Source organism: Ictalurus furcatus, chromosome 8 (genome assembly GCF_023375685.1).
Source record: "Ictalurus furcatus strain D&B chromosome 8, Billie_1.0, whole genome shotgun sequence".
Classification (NCBI taxonomy): domain Eukaryota; kingdom Metazoa; phylum Chordata; class Actinopteri; order Siluriformes; family Ictaluridae; genus Ictalurus; species Ictalurus furcatus.
Genome location: NC_071262.1, coordinates 14353811 through 14374432, shown reverse-complemented (window position 1 = coordinate 14374432; position 20622 = coordinate 14353811). Strand labels below are relative to the sequence as shown.

General features: G+C 36.8%; 1 protein-coding gene across 2 annotated transcripts in view; it reads left to right on the top strand.

Annotated features, from left to right (window-relative positions):
• Positions 1-20622, top strand: part of klhl4 (kelch-like family member 4) — a 42728-nt gene that overhangs the window by 1225 nt on the left and 20881 nt on the right. The window contains exon 2 of one of the 2 annotated variants that reach the window (XM_053630955.1): positions 1773-6793. The exons of the other annotated variant lie outside the window; for it this stretch is intronic. Within the exon in view, the coding sequence (XP_053486930.1) occupies positions 6369-6793 (425 nt within the window). The 5' untranslated portion in view covers positions 1773-6368. The remainder of the gene's footprint in view (positions 1-1772; positions 6794-20622) is intronic. 2 annotated transcript variants of the gene reach the window in all.

The window sequence follows — 20622 nt, the reverse complement described above, 5'->3', positions numbered from 1 at the left end:
AGCAGTAGTAAGCTATGTCATTGCAGGCAACTTAAATTCAGTGTGACACTGATTACTTTGAGAAAAGAAGTCCTGAACTAAGGATATGTTTTTATGTACTACAGTGCCACATACAATACATAATATTTTAATATAATGAGGGGCACATATATTAGTAACTTCTCTCTGCTAGCACATATCACACAAAAAGTGATGTCCCCAACAACTAATTAGCTAGCACAACATATAATATACAATACAATATAGCAAAAATGTTTTTATAAAGTTGTTATTAACATCCAAAAGTTCTGACCAATCATAACAATGCACAACTAGTTCACAGAAAGGTTTTTTATTTTCACACCATGAAACATCAGCAAATTAACCATCATAGCACTCAGAGCATATTGCTCTGTGCTCTTGCTCTGTAAAAGTGAATAATATTAATTGCTTTCTGTAATTTGCGCTTTGGAATATGTCAGTCAAGAACAGATCTTTTCCATCACCACAATAGTCTTACAATCTTGCAATGAGGCAAATATGTCTTTGAGTTTGACACAATTTACTAAAAAATGTCAAATCCTTGCTTGTTTCACCAAATTTAATTTGCATTTCCTGCTGATAATTTTGTCTAAGCTTTGCACAATATATGTACTTCAGAGTTGTTTTGCTTACCTATTGTAGACTAATTTTAAATAAACCATTCTTTTTTGTTGTTATAACATCCCACATGCAATTTAGTGCTAAATATGTCCTTGTCCTAGCTCATGAAAAAAAAAAAAATTCTTAGCTGTGAACATTTGATGTGAACATTAACTGAAGTGCTTGACCTGAATCTATATGTTTTTATATGCATTGCATTGCTGCTACCTTATTGGCTTATTAGATAACTGCATGAATGTATGGGGGTGTTCCTGTTAAAGTGGATGGTGAGTGTATACCTCTGATTTGACTTGCAGCAAACACTATATCGCAGCAATGCAGAAAATTAAACACCTTCTGACCAATCATACTCGAGAATTCCATAACATTATTGTATAAGTAAGGAATAAGATAGGATGGTCTGTACTGTTTTAAAATAACATAATTGTGTGATGCAGCATGGACAGCCTTTAACACCCTAAAGTTAACTGTGTTCCTATAACAATGTATCCCAAATTGTTTTATTCTTAACACAACAATGTGTCAACATTGTGTCAACAACAGACTGTCTTCCCTCATTACCTATATTACAGGTTTATAAAATATTATACACACACACACACACACACACACACACACACACATACATATATGTGTGTGTGTGTGTGTGTGTGTGTGTGTGTGTGTACATATATAAAATTTTATTCAAGTAACAGTAAAATAATGTTAAAAAATTACTTGAGTAAGAGTAATCTATCCAATAGTGTATCTAATGAGAAAAGTACTACAATTTTCTAGTTACTTCGGATATGATTAAAATGAAGGGAAAATCCTGAATCTCAGACTACATGGAGAAATGGAGAACTGTAAGTCACACCTCTCCTTGAAAGTCTGTCTATATTATATAAAACCTGGGTTCAAGATGAAGCAGCATATGCCAGTCCTTTAATGGGTACGATAATAAAAAAATATAGAACCTAAATATGACCAAAATACCCATCCTATATATGTGTGTGTGTGTGTGTGTGTGTGTGTGTATATATATATATATATATATATATATATATATATATATATATATATATATATATATATAAATATATAAATTAAACATTATGTATATTTATATAAAACCTGTATATACCTTTCAGCATTGATGGTGTCTTTCCAGATGTGCAAGCTGCCCATTTCAAAGGAATTAACACACCCCCATACCATCAGAGATGCAGGCTTTTGAACTGAGCACTGATAAAAAGTTGGATGGTCCCTCTCCTCTTTAGTCCTCTTTAGTTTAGAGGACACAGCATCCATGGTTTCAAAAAAGAATTTCAAATTTAGATTCGTCTGACCACAGAACAGTTCTCCACTTTGCCTCAGTCCGTTTTTAAATGAGCTTTGGCCCAGAGAAGGCAGCGGCGTTTCTGGATCATGTTCACATATGGCTTCTTCTTTGCATGATAGAGCTTTAACCAGCATTTGTGGATGGCATGGTGAACTGTGTTCACAGACAATGACTTCTGGAGGTGTTTCTGAGCCCATGCAGTGATTTCCATTACACTCATTTAATGCAGTGCCACCTGAGGGCCCGAAGATTAAGGGCACACAATACTGATTTTCACCCTTGTCCCTTGCGCACAGAGATTTCTCCAGATTCTCAGAATCTTTTGATGATGATATGTACTGTAGATGATGAGATATTCAATTTTACATTGAGGAACATTATTCTGAAATTGTTCCACAAATTGTAAACACAGTTTTTCGCAGATTGGTGAACCTCTGCCCATCTTTACCTCTGAAAGACTCTGGCTCTCTAAGATACTCTTTTTATACCCAATCATGTTACTGACCTGTTGTCAATTATTAACCTCCAGCTATTTCTTTTTAGTAACTCTTACTTTTCCAGCCTTTTGTTGCCCCGTCACAAAGTTTTTGAGACGTGTCGCGGCCATCAAATTCAAAATGACCTCATATTTTTTTTTATTTTTATAAATGGTACATTTACTCAGTTTAAACATTTGATATGCTTTCTATGTTCTGTTGTGAATAACATAGGTTTATGAGATTTATAAATCATTGCATTCTGTTTTTATTTACATTTATTTACATTTAACACTGCGTCCTAACTAATACATTTTTTACACACACATTTATTTATTTATTTATTTATTTATTTATTTATTTGGAATGGACATTTTGGTCGTTTTGCCTAGGTAATTACTTAGGAGAACTACATTGTTGTCTATGTTCATATACTGTATGTAACATGGACGTCCTTTGCTTCTGCAAAGCATCATATCCACCATTTTCCTGAACGTGGAAGTCTTGTCTGGCTCACGCCGGAAGCCTGTTTTACATTTCTGGTCTCCGGTATTCACAGCCAAATTAGCATATGTTATTAGCTAATAACGTGATGTTAAACGTGTGAAAATGGCTAAAAAATGCATAGTGCTGACACTTTACAGTGTCATGATAACCATCTTTTGACAGTGCCTCACCTGTCAAAGTTTAACTGGGTAGATGACATGAGGCTATGGCTCAAGGTTAGCTACGTTGATATAATTAACTACTTCGTTTTCTCTGACGGCATTGATGGTAACTAGCTTTCTGACTGAGTGACTAGCTTTTGCCACTTGGTAACAAGTGGGCCTTCATATCCTAGATACGGTTCCAGACCGGGTGAAGTTCGGAGGGCTTTTTGTCCAAAAAATAATAAGAGCACACAAACCTCCTTTGGGGGGTATTATAACTTCAATATTAAAAAAAAACCATGCTCGTTTCCTCTCACCAGTATTTGGAATAGAATGCAAGGCATATGGTGCCAGACACAGACATTCTGTTTTGGGTTTGCTGGTGCTCAAAACAAGTATTTTCCAGGAATCCCTAAAGTTTATTGCTGCTGAGGTGTGTCATGTAAACAGGGTTGGAGATGGATGCAAGTGCAGTTAAAGCTTTTAATGAGAGGCAGGCAGATGAATCCAAAACGTGAGGCAATAGCAATATGCAGAATAAACTAGGCTAGGCAAGGAGCAAAATGAGAAACAAGGAACAGGATCAAAAACCATGAGACGAGAAACAAAGGACAGAATGACTCAGTAGAGTACTGGTGGCAAAACACAGAAACAATATTTCACATGGAAAAGACACACAGGGTTTAAATATACAATGAAATCAAAGGGCACACCACGAAACAGCTGCGACATTAGGAAAGAACCAATAACATAACAGAGGTGGGGACAGGATAGAAACCAAAACAAAACACACCAGTCAAAAGTAAACACAGTTAATGACAACCTGGAAGTGCGTGCTGTCGCAGAGGGGAAATCCTGAAAAACACTCCCCTCCGGCAGTCCTGGCCCTCTGTGCAAAAATGTCCACACAGAACTCATAATCCTGAGGCAGGCATTGTCTTAGCAATGGGGCATACAGGTTGAAAGCAAGTGGTGAGTTGGTGACAGGCTCACCAGGGTCAGATGGCTGGGCTGGGACATGATCGCCTTAGTCCTTAGGCGTGAACCAGGCGCGAGAGTCCTTGGTAGGCTGTCTTGTTGGCCTATGACTGGAACATGGCTTGGTGGGCTGTCTCATCGGCCTCTGACTGGAACGTCTGGAGATGAGGTCGCCACGTTGACCTCTGGCTGGAGCTCTGCAGGGGAGACCACCTCGTGTGTCTCAGGCTGGAGCTTTGGAGCTAAGGTCACCACATTGACCTCTGGCTGGAGCTCTGCGGGGGAGACAACCTCATGGGTCTCGGCTGGAGCTCAGGTGCTCCGGCACTCAGTGCGAGGGGAAATCCGTGACATTGTGGCAGCCAACGACAGCACAGCTTGACACTTACTAACATTCAAAGTTTCTGTCTAAGTAATTCAGTCGCTCTTTTTAAACAGTTTTAATAAGGATTCTTATAGAGACCGGAACAGAAAAACAGTACATCTGAAATTGTAATCCATCATGGTGGCACTCATTGGTTTCTCAGGAAAAAAGTGGATATTGTCATAATGTGAAGACCCGCTGGCCAAAATCAGTAAATTATTGCAGAGAAAGCACGTCTCTCTGCTTTTTCCCCGTTCACCGTAATTATAGTAGTATGCTGTTTTTGTAGTATGTAATATGTTTAATGTAGTATGAAATTATTATACTACTACTGTTTGCATGGCTGAAAACGTGCAAAAACTAAAGCAGAAAAATGGAGAAACAAAACCGTACGATCATCGTTTTAACCATCAATCATTGATGTCTCTTCCGAGTACTCGTACCAATGTGTGTGTGTGTGTGTGTGTGATCAAGGCTTCCATTTTAAAAATAGAAATATAATCACAGTCTTGCCAGTGGCTCAAAGTCCCACTATCCCCCACGCTTCACCATGGGCACTGTTATTCAGCATGAAAATATGAAAAAGTAAACTGTTTTCATATTTGTAGACCTCACAGAAGAGTCCACTTTGTCACAGCACATAGTAAATTAATCATTTGCTATGAATCTGTATCAGTGGTCAATACCTTTATACCTGTATGTATACTGTATCTCTCTCTCTTTCTTTACCTAACAGGCTGCATGTAATAAACAATATCTCCTCAGAAGAATAAGGATTGGAGAAAATAAATGTTCAGTTGTGTGAAAATGACTTCAGTGAAGTACCTCATGTATGACACATTACATTCATAACATTTCATTCGTATAGGCAGACAATTAATATAGTATTGACCCTGCAATGTAGGGGTTTTAACTGCAAAGAAATTGTATTTTTTGGACTCATGTTTGAAATAAAAACACCAGCCCACAAATATTCTGCTTTGCTCGAAAATTTACTTTATCTTATTCACTAACTCAGTGAGGATGCCTGTCTCAGCCCATGTGAATTACAATATTTAATTAAAGTAGTGTATCGTGACGAGCACAGCCTCTGGCATTACATTGCTCTACTGCTTTAAAGCTACATGGTGCAATTTGTCTCTTACTCAGTATGAACATCCCTCAAAATACATCCATGGACCTTATGTTTAAAAAAAGGTATCATACAATCTCTGCACTTAATGTTTAACTGTCGCTGAGGTTTGGGGTTCACAGAACGATCATATATTTTTTCTGGATGCTTTCCTTGTGATGAGAGATTGAGCCTCTGTCCCATGAGACCTCATCAGATGAAAAGACTGTACTGTGTGTGTGTGTGTGTGAGAGAGAGAGAGAGAGAGAGAGAGAGAGAGAGGGGAGAAACAAGTGTACGTGTGCATGTGTGTGAGCATAAAATAGACCTGCAGAGTGCAAGCTAGAGGAAAAGAGGATCTTCCTTGTGGAGGATGATAGCGCTGCTGCCTGTCCTTCCCATGCTAAATGATTTACTTCAGTAGGATCTGACCTCTGTGTTCTGTCATTTGGTACTGTTTCTGTTCGACATCATTAGCTGTTGGAAACTGGGCTGGGCTTTTGGAAGTGCTTCTCATTTTGGTTTATTTCCTCTATGTCTGTTCATGGGTGTATGCAGAAAGGCACAGAACAGCAGAGGAGAGGGAAAAAAAGGCGATAGACAGAGAGTCTATCATGTGTGTACTATAACTGAACAGCAGGAGCAGCAGACAGAGTTGGAAGGGGGGGTTTCAGACAAAAGCTGCAGACACTGTTCGCTCACCGACCACAACGAGCAACCAAAGACAAAAGAAGAAGGAGAATCTATTGAACGTAAGACTCAGGCTCTTTGCCTCCTTATTGTCAGGATTCCATGAGCCACTGGCACCACGTTGAGGGCATATAGGATGTCTGTGTCAGGGAAGAAGGAATTTGATGTAAAACAGATCCTTAGACTTCGCTGGCGCTGGTTCAGTCATTCCACTCAGACATCAGCAGGAAATGTGGGGTACATTCAGCAAGAGGGATTTGAGCATGGGGGGACACCAATCCAGAGCCGCCTAAAGAGTCACTCACGGGATAGAGGAGGACTTCGTAAAAGCAACAGCCCAGTGCACAGCATTCTGTCTCCCACCCCTGGTTCAACACCTGTCTATGTCAGGACAGGCAGTCAATCATGGCACCAGCAGAACATCATCCAGCACCTCCAGGCCAGCGAGGAATCTCCGAAAAACAGTTCTCCGTCTAGTGCCAGTAAAGAGAATGGCAAGATCAGCCAGGAGAATTTAAAGAGCAACCCAGAGGAGTGCCCTGAGGAGGAAGCCACTGACAGGTAAAAAAAAAAATAATAACCTCAAATGCAGAAATAGAAACTGAGAGGCAGACCTGTGAAGATATGCTTGCAGCTGTTAAGTGGTTCCTCTTTGTTGCTAGTTATGTTACACCTGGAGACACTTTCCTCTGTATTTATTGCATGGTGCAATGAATTACTCAGCCTACTGGCAAAGTTGAATGGCAGAGCTTATGTTCAGGCAGTGGGTGGATTTACAGTAAGCTGTACAGAGTGTCAGCCATGAGTGGTTTAACCACCATTATGTAGAGGCTACTGTATTTAACCACCACTTCAGTCAAGATGAATATGCCAGTCGCATGAACTCAATAATGGCAGGGTTTGTTTTATTGTCATTTACTGTGTTTACTACTCAGCATAGTAATATGTTGACTCCTCAGAGGATATCATTTTCCAATCAACTCCACCATGCAGCTGCCATCACTGTTCACCTGGGGATAGTTCATTCACATTGCACATGGGGTGCAGAAACATAGCTCTTTGCAATATCTGTAGATAAATTATTCATTAGGCCGACATCTTGCTGGCAACAGCTGAGGCAACCCAGGCTTGTGCTTTTATCATACATACAGCACATATTGAAAGATACAGCAATATGTGCAGGGGTTTTTGCCATTTTGTATCTAATGTATCTGTAATTTCATATTTCAGTGCATGCTAATTCAGTCCTGTTCAGAATTTTAAATGTTACAGCAGGGATACTACTGCAGTAGAGAGCACGGGAGCAAGTGTTATAAAACTGGGAAGGACAAAACTATGAATTAGTTGTAGACAGAAGGGGACAGACGTTTCAGTGTAGTTCTGTTAAAGAGTAATACATTTGTTTAATGGAATAACTGAAATAAATTTCCACAGCTTCTCTTATTCATGCCTTGTGTACCTTGGCATCAAGGGAAAATGCCTATTTATTTATCTTCTTACAGGTGACTCTAGCTGAGTGTATCTACATTAGTGTAATGACATCTTACATTATGGCAGGATTCAACCCATTTTCTTAGAGAAGAAAGAGGTACCACCGGAGACAAATTTTGGGTCTTTTCTCTGTCTCATGGAGTCTGATCTAAGAGGGAACACTTTAAAATGCATCATTTGATACAATATAATGTCATGTCAGGGAATATACAATATGGATATACAACCTCAATTCTGAAAAAGTTGGGACAGTATGGTAAATGCTAATAAAAACAAAGAGGAGAGAGACAAAATATATAACAACAAGGTATTTGATGTTTTACCTAATCAACTGCATAGTTTTTTGAAGGTAAACATTTATTTTGAAATTGATGCATGCAACACGTTCCAAAAAAGTGACGGGGCAATTTAGGACTAATAGTGATGTGACAAGTTGAAATAAGAAGGTGATGTGAAACAGGTAGAGGCAATTGTCTAATCATAGTATATAAGAAGCCCCCAAAAAAGGCATAGTCCTTCAAGAGCAAGGCATGGGTTGAGGCTCAGCAATCTGCCGACAGATGCATCAGCGAATAATCCAACACTTTGAGAAGATCATTCCCCAAAGACAAATCGGTAGGATTTTGGGCATTTCACCTTCTACAGTGCACAATATAATTAAAAGATTCAAGGAATCCGGTCAAATCTCAGTGCATAAAGTGGTAAAAACCACCTCTGAATGCTTGTGATCTCTGATCCCTCAAATGTCACTGTCTTAAAAACCGTCATGAGTCTGTAATGGTTATCCTGACATGGGCTTGGGAATACTTTGGTAAAACTTTGTCAGCCAACACCATTCACCGCTGCATCCACAGATGCAAGTTAAGAATTTACAATGCAAAGCAGAACCCATACATTAACACCAGTCCTGACCTTTCTCAGATTGAGAATGTGTGGTGCATTATGAAGCACAAAATAAGGCAACAAAAACCCTGTACAGTTGCGCAGCTGAAGAAATGCATAATGGATGAATGGGGGAAAATTCTGCTTGTAAAACTTAACCAACTGGTGTCTTCAGTGCCCAAACGCTTAATAAGTGTTATTAAAAGAAAAGGTGATGTTACACAATGGTAAACAGTCAACAAACAGAGTTTGTTGCAGTCATCAGATTTGAAATGAGTGTATATTTTCAAAAATAAATGAAATTCACAAAGTAAAACATCAAATAATGTGTTAATAATATGTTTTCAATATAGTACAGGTTGAATTGAATTTTCAATTGACTCTTTTTTTTTTTTTTTTTGCATTTTCCATACTGTCCCAACTTTTTTGGAGTTGTATGAATGTAACATATGTAAGCAGATCATCAACAGCAGCTTTATCATATCTGTTTTAATGCATCTGTTTACATTTAACTGTAGTTTGGTGGTTGAAGCTACTTCAACTAGCACCCAAGCAAACACAAACATGGCAACATTAGTATAATATTTTGTTAAATAACCAGCCTATAATAATTAATCCCATGGTTGCAGACTCATTCAGGTATATGGACTGATAAAATATTGAATGAGCCACTCAGTTTTATATTCATGTGCTAGAAATTATCTAAGCGACTACTATCCTTTGACACTTTAAAAGCAAATGGAAATTCCTACAGTGGCCTGAAAGCATACATAGTGTTAATGGCCTTGACTGTTGATTGATATTGCTTGTGAGCCTCACTGCAGGAAATGCCATTATATTACTTTTATTAAAACAGGGAGTCTTTGTCAGTACTGGGCACACTTAAAGATGTGAAAATCTCATTAACTGTAATATTACGTATAATATTGTTCTTAAGTACTGTATCCATTTACAAAAACATATTATATAATTGTATATATTCTACATAGTCTATATACTTAGGTAATTATGCAATAAACTTATATTCAACGTTATCTCTTTCACATAGCACTAGTAAATAAAGAACTACATTTTCTTGTAGGCACATTGAGGCCACAAAGGCTACTTAACATGTCTCCAGCATACATACTGTAGATAGCTATGCACCTAAGTGTAGGATTTATGTATGACTATCAGGTCCTGCACAGGCTGAAAATAACACGCTACCGAGAGTGTGCTGAAATAAGCAAGCTGCAAAATGCACTTTATTATTCCCTCATGCCATTAGTTACTCAGATGTGAAAGGTAATTTTGAAGGAGGCTTAAGTGCACTGATAAATCTTTGCACTGGAGGTAAATAAGGCACATTCTTTAAGATTACATGAAAACAAATCTTGACAGTGAGACAATTTCATGTTACACCCTGTTTGAATCCCCACCTATTTGTCAATTTTCTTGAAATATATGAAAGATATAAAGAAAATTTGTTCAAACTACAATTTTTTTTATGGGTCTATAAGGCTTACTGCTTTGTTCTAACTATAATGTCAATTATACATTTAGAGAACTTAGACAATTTAATATTTTATCATTTAAAATAAAAAAAAAATTAGAACATTTGTAATAATTACGTTTTTGTGAAATAATATAATCTGCATTATACCCATTAAAGCACTGGCAATTTATAATATGTGCTGAGGGCTATGTTTAGAATGTTTCTGTTGATCATCTATAATAATTCTGGCTGGATTGAGACCTCATCCTCATGAATTTTTCAATATGAGCTCCTCACACAGATGGAGACAGAGGGAAAAGGGTAAATGCACAGTATGCTAATACAGCAGGGCCAAGAGGGAGTGTGATTGCTCATCTAAGAGGCAAAATGTTGCAGTGGTGGATGTTCAGCTTCTATATCTCATCTATAGGGACTGATCCCTGTTGATGAATTGCATATTGCAAGCACCAAATCTGAAATTCATAAATTAAGTATTGGTTTTTGCCAGTGCCATCACTCTTGTCACAGAATAACACATAGACTGATAAATCTGCAGTTCACTTGTAATAGGGACAGCTGATATAGAGAGGTTTATGGGATGCACGATCATCTTTTTATCCTGAATGACTCTATCCTGTATAAACAGAGCTCAGGACAGTAGCTTATGATGCATCTTTAGATACATATTCCATCTTTGCTTAGCAGATGTGGTCTCGACAAATTCACACTAATTTGCTCTGCCAGCTGGGGTTTTCCATTAAATTTCACATCATAAACTGGAGATGCATAATTTGTCATAATTCAGCATGCCAGTCTCAGTAGGAGACATGATACATTTCCTTTCTAGCCATGCTGATGAGAGTATCTGTCTCTGTCTCTCTCTCTCAACATGGCCCCATAATACCCTAAGGGTGGACCTTCTAAAGCACTGCTTAGCAGGGCAGAGATGAACTGAGGATTGTTTTCCAGCCGTGTCATATCCTGTTTGTGGTTGGAGTCTCACAGGAAAGGACAAAAGCATCTGTCTTTCCTCCTTTTGATGTGACAAGCGTTTCCTATCCTGATGAAGTTTAGTTGTATACAGCGATGATTATTATTACACCCATGATAATATCTGACACAACTGCCCCAGAGACAGGTTTTTTACATAATCGGACCTCTTGATACAACTTCATGAGAACAGATATTTACTCCATTTTGATACACCCTCTAGCTCACAATGATATATGGGTTTCCCAATCACCTCTGTTGTGTGTGTTGTCATTTGTTTTAATGGACTGTCAGGCTGACAGCAGGTTAGCTTGCAACAGTGTCAAAGGGACCACAGTAACTACAATATATGGCACTGTGCAAACACAATCCCAGCTTGAGCTTGCTTATGAAATCACAGCTCAATCAAATATGACATTCATCTTAGCAGCAACATTTCTGCAGTGCTTCATCAACACAATAAAATGCAATTTATATAATTTATACATAGAAGTTGCGGCTCAGTGGTTAAGGCATGAGATTGTGAGTTCATATTAGCACTGTCATGGCTGTTGCTGTTGGGCCCAAGGCTTTGCCTTGTATGTCACTTTGGATAAAAGTGTCTACCAAAAAAGTGTAAATGTAAAAAATAAAACAACAAACAAACAAACAAAATACCCAAAGAAAATGTGCAGTGAAAGGCCCATGTTTTTTGACTGTTCTTGTGGAATTATTTGATTGACTAGTCTGAATAATTTTAAATCATTAGGTCTATAAGTGAATTGGAATTTTACAATAAAAGAGAAATCATGAAACAAAGGGGATTTTTGTTCTCTAGTTGAAACTGAATGTACTATGGTTTTGTGGCTCAAAGGACAAAGAACAGGAAGAAGTGGAATCAAAGTGTGACATGCTCCCTGGAGCAGAAAAGTGGATGGAAGAACCACACTAAAAGAAATACCACATACTGAGTATACAACTGAGGGAGGTTTACAAGAAAATAATAAAAAACAATATGGCCTACATTAAGGTGACACTGTGGTGCAGTGGGTAGCATGGCTGCCTCACAGCTCCAGAGTCCCTGGTTTGATCTTGAACTGTATGTTCTCTCCATGTCCATATGGGTTTCCTCTGGGCCCTTCAGTTTCCTTTCACCTCCCAAAACCACAGCATGTCTAAATTGCCCCTAAGGTGTATGTATTTGCATCTGTTTAGCACTCAAAATATTAATATTTTTTCATATTCTGATTTAAAACTGAAGTGGGCATGGTCGGTAGAAGTAATTTTTCATTCACAAATACCAACAAATATCAATTCACATTATATAACTTTATACAACTCCTGAACCAAACAACATTCTGGACAGCTTTTGTCTAACAACAATGTGTTTTCCAATTCAAGAAACTGTTATTTAGGCTACAGTTGACAACAACAGACATCTAATAATATTTTATTTGATTTACTTTATTTTTTTGTTTTGTTACATTCAGGAAAGATCAGAAATGTTCACTGGGATGCATTTGCAGTGTTGCTGCAAGTCAGAATAGGATGGATCCTTTAAGCAACATGTCATTATAATACCTGTATGAATTTCTGAGTACAATTTATTTTCCTAATGCACAATTACCACACAAGTTTATATATATATATATATATATATATATATATATATATATATATATATATATATATATATATATATATATATAAACATTAATTAAATAATTATTTTTGTGGAAAGCCTCAAAAAGATTTTTTTTAGAGAGTTTTATTTTGGAGCTTAGTGTGGCAGTGGGGCTGAAGCCGAATCTCTTAATAGTGTCATGTTATTGATATTTGTAAAAAAAAAAATAAAAAAAAAGGTCCTTGATCAGGGTTGCCAGGATCTGCATATAATATCTACGAATTTTAGATAAATACTGCAAGTCCAAAATGCTTTCTTTTAAGACGCATTAGCTGTTCAATGTTCAGTTACACCTCTAGTGTGCATGGTGCCCTGTGACAGACTGGTGTATCATCAAGGGTGTATTCTCACCTTATGCCCAGTTTCATCATGACTCTGACTGGGATAAAGAACTAGTTCTAACTAACAAATTTTCTCACCGTTTGCTGTAAATTAAGTTAATGTTTCAGTTAATTATTTTTTTTAATAATTAACTGGTTAGATGTAACCAGATTTTTGCTGAATTGTCAAATTAAGAATTATTTTAACTAATCCATATATTATAGCAAGATCAGGGCACAGTTTTAGCCTTTTTAAGTTCACGACATTATATTCAGTGTCCTCCACTGAACTGCCCTTTTGATGAAGGCCAGGGTGTGTGAGGGATTTTGACACTGTAATAAGGGAAAAGTAAAGGCTTGAGTCAGCAGGTGTTATTTTGAAGGATACTTCAATTCCCTCTCAATTGCCCTGGAAAATAATGACACTATCTTGGTCGAGCAGGAGCAGTAAGTCATGTGTTTCTCTGGGCTTCATCTCAAGTACAGATTCATCATGTATCCATAAAATGTTGATACCTTGAATGTCATTGTCCAAGTTCAATGAAGTAAAATATTCTAGGAGAGCTGTACAACATTTTTCGATCATAGTATGATGTCTCTATAGCAAGTGCCACAACAGTGATTTAAAATGTTGCTGTACTGCATAGTAACTACTCTGTCATGGAGCAAAATATTCAGAAAATCAACTTCAGTTATGCCTGAGAATGAGCTTTAACCTGGTTTGGTTTAATTAAGAAACTATAACTGTTGTTGTGACAAGCAAATGTAATATATCAATCTGGCTGCTTGAATAAATACAGAAACCTACAATTAATTTGTAGAAGGACTGAGATGAGAGAACGTTTTTTACTGTTTTCCTGATGAAACACTTTGGTTCTGTGGTTTATGAATAATCATATAGGTAAGATTTGATTGCAATGATTAATCTTAAATAAGGGGCCATAAAGCATGAAAAGCAATGGGATGAAGACATATGTTATGAATAAAAGTGTTGTGCTCTTTTTAAAAGCCAATGTTTAGCTGGGTTCAAATGTATGTCACTTTTTCCCTTTGGATAATTATTGTTGTGAATAAGGCTCATCTAAAGTAGATATGCCTGTGCTTTCATTCAGAGCTAATATTGCAAACTATGGACACTATATACCACTCCAAACATTCCCACATAGCTGTGTATATTAGTCACTATGAATTGCACTTCATAGGGATTTTTTTTTTAACTTACATGCAATTTTCTTATTTTTCACAGGAAGTGTATATAGATCTTTACTCTAATGTAGTATACACAATTGTCATAGTTTTCATAAGAAGTACCTATAATGTCCCATGTTCAGTATATCTAAATTGTGCATACTGCATGTGCATATTTATGTACACGTTTTAATTTAAAACCTTTATTATACTGTTGCAGTAAACCCTTGTCACTTGCAATGCAGCTGCTACACAAATTACTGATGCATCAGGACTTCTTGTCATTTGAATTTAATATGCTAATCCCAAAACAATAAATCCTGCTGCAGTCATGGCTCCATGTTAAATCAATTTAGAAATTTTTCCACATGTCCGTTAGCCTCGACCTAATAGGCAGCTGCTTAGACTGTAATATCAAAAAGACATAACATGCACATGTATTAGACAGCTGACTTCATTTTGGTTTAGAGAATATATGAGGACATTAAAACTCCTTATTTAACTTGATTGTATATTGGAAATCTTTCAGCCATGAGAATATTTTTTTCCAATTTGTACATATTCAGCAGTTACATAGAGGCATGGACTCATAATTTATCAAAATAAATAAATAAATAAATAAATAAAATAAAATAAAATAAAATAAAAAACTATAGATGTGAAACATAAGAGAATTACAGGTTTTACAGCTGAAAAAAGCAATGAACTGCCTTAGAGACAGGCTCAGTAGATGGATACCTTGAAAAATCCTTTCATCTTTTTACCCATCTGGCATGGGGTACTGCCTGAGGTTGTTTTCAAAACATGCACTCTGCAGTGCAGATATAGACTATTCACCACCAGTAATATCTTTTTTTGCTTCTCAAAGTATTATACAAATTATTATTAGTTATATACATAGCAATTTTATATTACATAGTAATTTTGTATATAACTAAATTGAAGCAACTGACATTTTCTAAACAGTAGTTCGTATCCACATTTTCAAGTAATGAATTGTCAGTAAAGAAACATGTTACTTATGGAGGTTTTACTCAACTTGACTTGGACTCTTTAGACACTTGTCTAGTTACCAATTCTACACCTGCAAATTCTGGTCAAAGGACTGTGGAACTGGGGTATGCATTTTACATAAGCGCATCTTTTCTAAAAAGCCATTTGTAAAAACAGCACCTTCAGTACACTGATATAGCACCCTCAGTGTAATGTCAAGGTCTATAGAGTCTTTATTTGTCTGTAAGAACAGACAGCAAAAGAGCAGAAAAGAGTCTGATTGTATAGAACAAGCAGACCTTGACAATATCATTACTGCATAATTCTACCTTTTTTAATCTCCTTATACAAACGCAATTTTCCAAAATGTGACAAGAAACTAAATTTGAGTGAAAATCCAACTTTAGAAGAAGGATGCAAATTTAAAACAAAGATACTTTTGAACTATTATTCATCCAAGGCACAAATTATGGTTATATGACTCATATATAGTTAAGATGTATGCTGAGACGATGTTATTTTATTACTATAGCAGAGGCAATTTTCATGTTTTCTTGGGCATAAAGGAATCCACATTGGTTTCTATAGCTTGATACAGTCATAATCCTGTACTACGAAAAATATGGGTAAAAAATATAGGCAATATCCAAGGATGAGTTTGTCCAGGATCAGATATAATGGGCATACTCTATACATCTAACACTGTATCTCATTTGATTGTGATCCCAGTAATCAGCTAATCTAAAAAAAAAAAAAAAAAAAGATTAAAATAAAAAATAGGACAGATACTAGGCTATATTGATATGTATGTGAAAATGCTTTCTGAGAATCATAACTCCCCTGAAATGGCATTTTATGGCAGCATTCAATTCACTTTCATCAAACAAGACAAAATCTTTTTATTTCAGCCCATACTGACAGACAAAAGGAAATGAAAAAATGCCTCCAGAAACACAGAGCTTTCTTTGAATGCTGATGAATAGAATTATCTCTACAACATGCTATCTGATCTGAATGAAAATAATTCTTTGAGCATAAATCCTAGGGATTCTATAAATACTGATTTCATCTAAAAGAGAGCTTGAGCCCTTCTGTACACAACACATCTGGCTTTAAAGCACAGCAGGAAAATGATCTGGAGGAATATGCACCCAGTCTGGGTGATAAAGATTTTCTGTAACACACTGCCGTGAGGTGCTGCAGATAGGTATAATCCTCTTATAAAAGTAGCCTATGTTCATCATCTTCTAGGTTCTGTATTTTTACTATCTATTTTTGAACTTGGGATTTGTCTTTCAGGCAGACAAGATAGTTTATTGAGTTCCACTTTATTCATAATCTAATCATACACCTTTTGTGTTTCATTTATCTCTTCATGTTAGTAATAAGCAATAGCGTAGCCTTTACTGACAGAAACGTAAAACCCCTTGTGTTGTGACAGTATGGAAAATGCAAAAAACAAACAAAAAGAGTCATTTGAAAATTCAATTCACCCTGTACTATATTGAAAACAAATTATTAACACATTATTTGATATTTTACTTTGTGAATTTAATTTATTTTTGAAAATATACACTCATTTCAAATCTGATGATTGCAACACACTAGTTGGACTATTTACCATTGTGTAACATCATCTTTTCTTTTAATAACACTTATTAAGCATTTGGGCGCTGAAGACACCAGGTCATTACGTTTAGCAAGCTGAGTTTTCCCCAATTCAACTATTATGCATTTCTTCAGCTGCACAACTGTACGGGGCCTTTGTTGCTTTATTTTGCGCTTCATAATGCGCCACACATTCTCAATCTGAGACAGGTCAGGACAGCAGGCAGGCCATACTAGCACCCGCACTCTCTGCTTATGCAATCATGCGCTTGTAATCTGGGCAGAATGTGGTTTGGCGTTGTCGTGCTCTGGGTGGCAGCATATGTTGCTCCAAAATGTGTCCTATATATATTTCTGCATTAACGGTGCCCTCACAAATGTGCAAGTTACCCATGCCATGGGCACTGACACACCCCCATATCATGACAGATGCTGGCTTTTGGACCTGACACTGATAACAGCTTGGATGGTCCTTTTCCTCTATGGCCCAGAGAACACGACGGCTGTTTTGTCCAAAAAGTATTTGAAATTTTGACTCGTCGGACCTACTGTCCATCTCAGATGAGACCGAGTCCAGAGAAGTCGGCGGCGTTTCTGGACCGTGTTGATGTATGGCTTCTGCTTTGCATAGTAAAGACTTAACTTGCATCTGTGGATGCAGCGGCGAATGATGTTGACTGACAAAGGTTTGCCAAAGTATTCCTGAGCCCATATCAGGATATCCATCACAGACTCATGATGGTTTTTAAGACAATGACGTCTGAGGGATCAGAGATCACGAGCATTCAGAAGTGGTTTTCAGCCTTGCCCTTTACGCACCGAGATTTGACCAGATTCCTTGAATCTTTTAACTATATTGTGCACTGTAGAAGGTGAAATGCCCCAAATCCTACCGATTTGTCTTTGGGGAATGTTCTTCTCAAAGTGTTGGATTATTAGTTGACACATCTGTTGGCAGATTGGCGAGCCAACCTGACGTTTAAACCAATCGATGTTTAAAAATAAAGTTTACCTTCACAAAACTGTGCAGTTGATTAGGTAAAACATCAAATACCTTGTCTTCATACATTTTTTAAAAATACAAGTCAAAGTACATTTACAAATCACTTCTCTTTGTTTTTATTAGCATTTTCAATACTGTCTCAACTTTTCTGGAATTGGGGTTGTACATTTTTTTTTTTTACTAGTATGCCCAATCCGTGGTCTTAATAATAATACTTGCAAGCATTCTGCCTTCTGACAAAACTGGTATGTACCTTTGAAAGTAGAGCATGCTTAAAAACATATGCCAAAGGCATGTTTTTGATATTATGAGAAGTAATATCAGTATGGGGCTATTTACAGTATTTGACTAACATGCAAGTGGCAATTTCTGAAGGCTCAAACTAATCTATGTTTAAAGCAGAAGACTGCACTGATAACAGTCTTATGAAAAGATACAAAGGTTAAGGCTAGTGTTTGAGCAGGGTTAGCATTCATACCGTTTCTTAAGTATGAAATAAAATGAAACCCAACCACATTGCTTTTATTCATTCCAATTTGTACTAGTGTACAAATTTGTACTTGTTCTCATACAAAACTCCCATGCACTACTAAAGGAAATTTGTAAAATGAACATGCTTTAAAATAATTAGGTGAAACCTGAAGTTATTGAACAGTAATCTAGGGAAGTATTTTGCAAACAATTTTCAAATCTGCAATTGCATTTCCTAATTGTGGATGCATGAATTGTAACATAATGCAAATGAAAATGCAAATTGTGTATTACCATTTGCGTTTTCATTTACACGAACGTACAGTGTCTGCCAAATTTCAAATGGAAGCGCAAAGTCCATTTGCAATTGCACTTCCCATGTCTTACGAATTATGGTCCTGTCATATCAAAATAGCAATAGCAATTACCCCGTTTGCTATTTCACTTCCTTGGAGTCGCATATGGAGCCTGCCAAAATTCAAATGGAATATCAAATGATGCCTTGCACAGAAACCTGTCAATCAGTGTTGGGGGTGGGAGTATACTATGGGGTGTTTTTGCATGTGGAAGTGACGTCAGTCACAGTCAATCACATTTTAGAGTGCCTTGGGGTTGTACATGGTCATAATAAAGCATCGGCGGTTTAAAGTTTTTTGTTGGGATGTAATTTTAACTGTAACAAATTGCCCATAAAACTAGCCAGTTTCAACAAGCAAGCATTACAGCAAAAATAGACTCGGCGCCGAAACGATCGTGGCACTGCTGCTTCTGCTACGCGCTGCCTGCCGTCTTGGTGTGCAGTGTTAATGCTCTAACCTTTTAACATGGGTGCTGAAAACACGCTGCTTCTTCTCTGCTCACGCATCCAGTGTGGAACAGGCCTTAGGCTCATGGAAGTTGGCTTTTAAACAACTTTTCTTTCATATTGTGTAGAATTATCAGCATGTTTTTCATAGATACAGGACCTTATTTAACAAAAAATATGTTGACAAGAATATAATTTTCATTTAAAATTTTATTGAGGATTCACTTGGTTACAAAAAATTACCAGGGATATTACTGCTATAGTGTGCCTTTTCTACACTAAATTAATACCATAGTGTGCCCTTTCTACACCAAACAACTGCCATAGTGTGCCTTTTCTACACTAAATTAATGCCACAGTGTGCCTTTTCTACACCAAATTATTGTCATAGTGTGCCTTTTCTACACTAAATTAATACCATAGTGTGCCCTTTCTACACCAAACAACTGCCATAGTGTGCCTTTTCTACACTAAATTAATGCCACAGTGTGCCTTTTCTACACCAAATTATTGTCATAGTGTGCCTTTTCTACACTAAATTACTACGATACTGTGCCTTTTCTACACTAAATTACTACCATAGTGTGCCTTTTCTACACCACATTATTGCCATAGTGTGCCTTTTCTACACTACATTATTGCCATAGTGTGCCTTTTCTATACTAAATTACTACCATAGTGTGCCTTTTCTACACTACATTTTGTCATAGTGTGCCTTTTCTACACTAAATTACTACCGTAATGTGCCTTTTCTACACTAAATTAATGCCATAGTGTACCTTTACTACACTAAATTACTACCATAGTGTGCCTTTTCTACACCACATTATTGCCATAGTGTGCCTTTTTCTACACTAAATTACTACGATAGTGTGCCTTTTCTACACTAAATTACTACCATAGTGTGCCTTTTCTATACTAAATTACTACTGTAATGTGCCTTTTCTACACTAAATTAATGCCATAGTGTACCTTTACAACACTGAATTACTACCATAGTGTGCCTTTTCTACACCACATTATTGTCACAGTGTGCCTTTTCTACACTAAATTACTACCTTAATGTGCCTTTTCTACACTAAATTAATGCCATAGTGTACCTTTACTACACTAAATTACTACCATAGTGTGCCTTTTATATGCTAAATTATTGCCATAGTGTGCCTTTTCTACACTAAATTACTACCATAGTGTGACTTTTCTATACTAAATTATTGCCATAGTGTGCCTTTTCTATACTAAATTATTGCCATAGTGTGACTTTTCTATACTAAATTATTGCCATAGTGTGCCTTTTCTTACTAAATTATTGTCACAGTGTGACTTTTCTACACCAAATTATTGACATAATGTGCCTTTTCTACACCACATAAATGTCAGTGTGCCTTTTCTACACTAAATTACTACCGTAATGTGCCTTTTCTACACTAAATTAATGCCATAGTGTACCTTTACTGCACTAAATTACTACGATACTTTGCCTTTTCTACACTAAATTACTA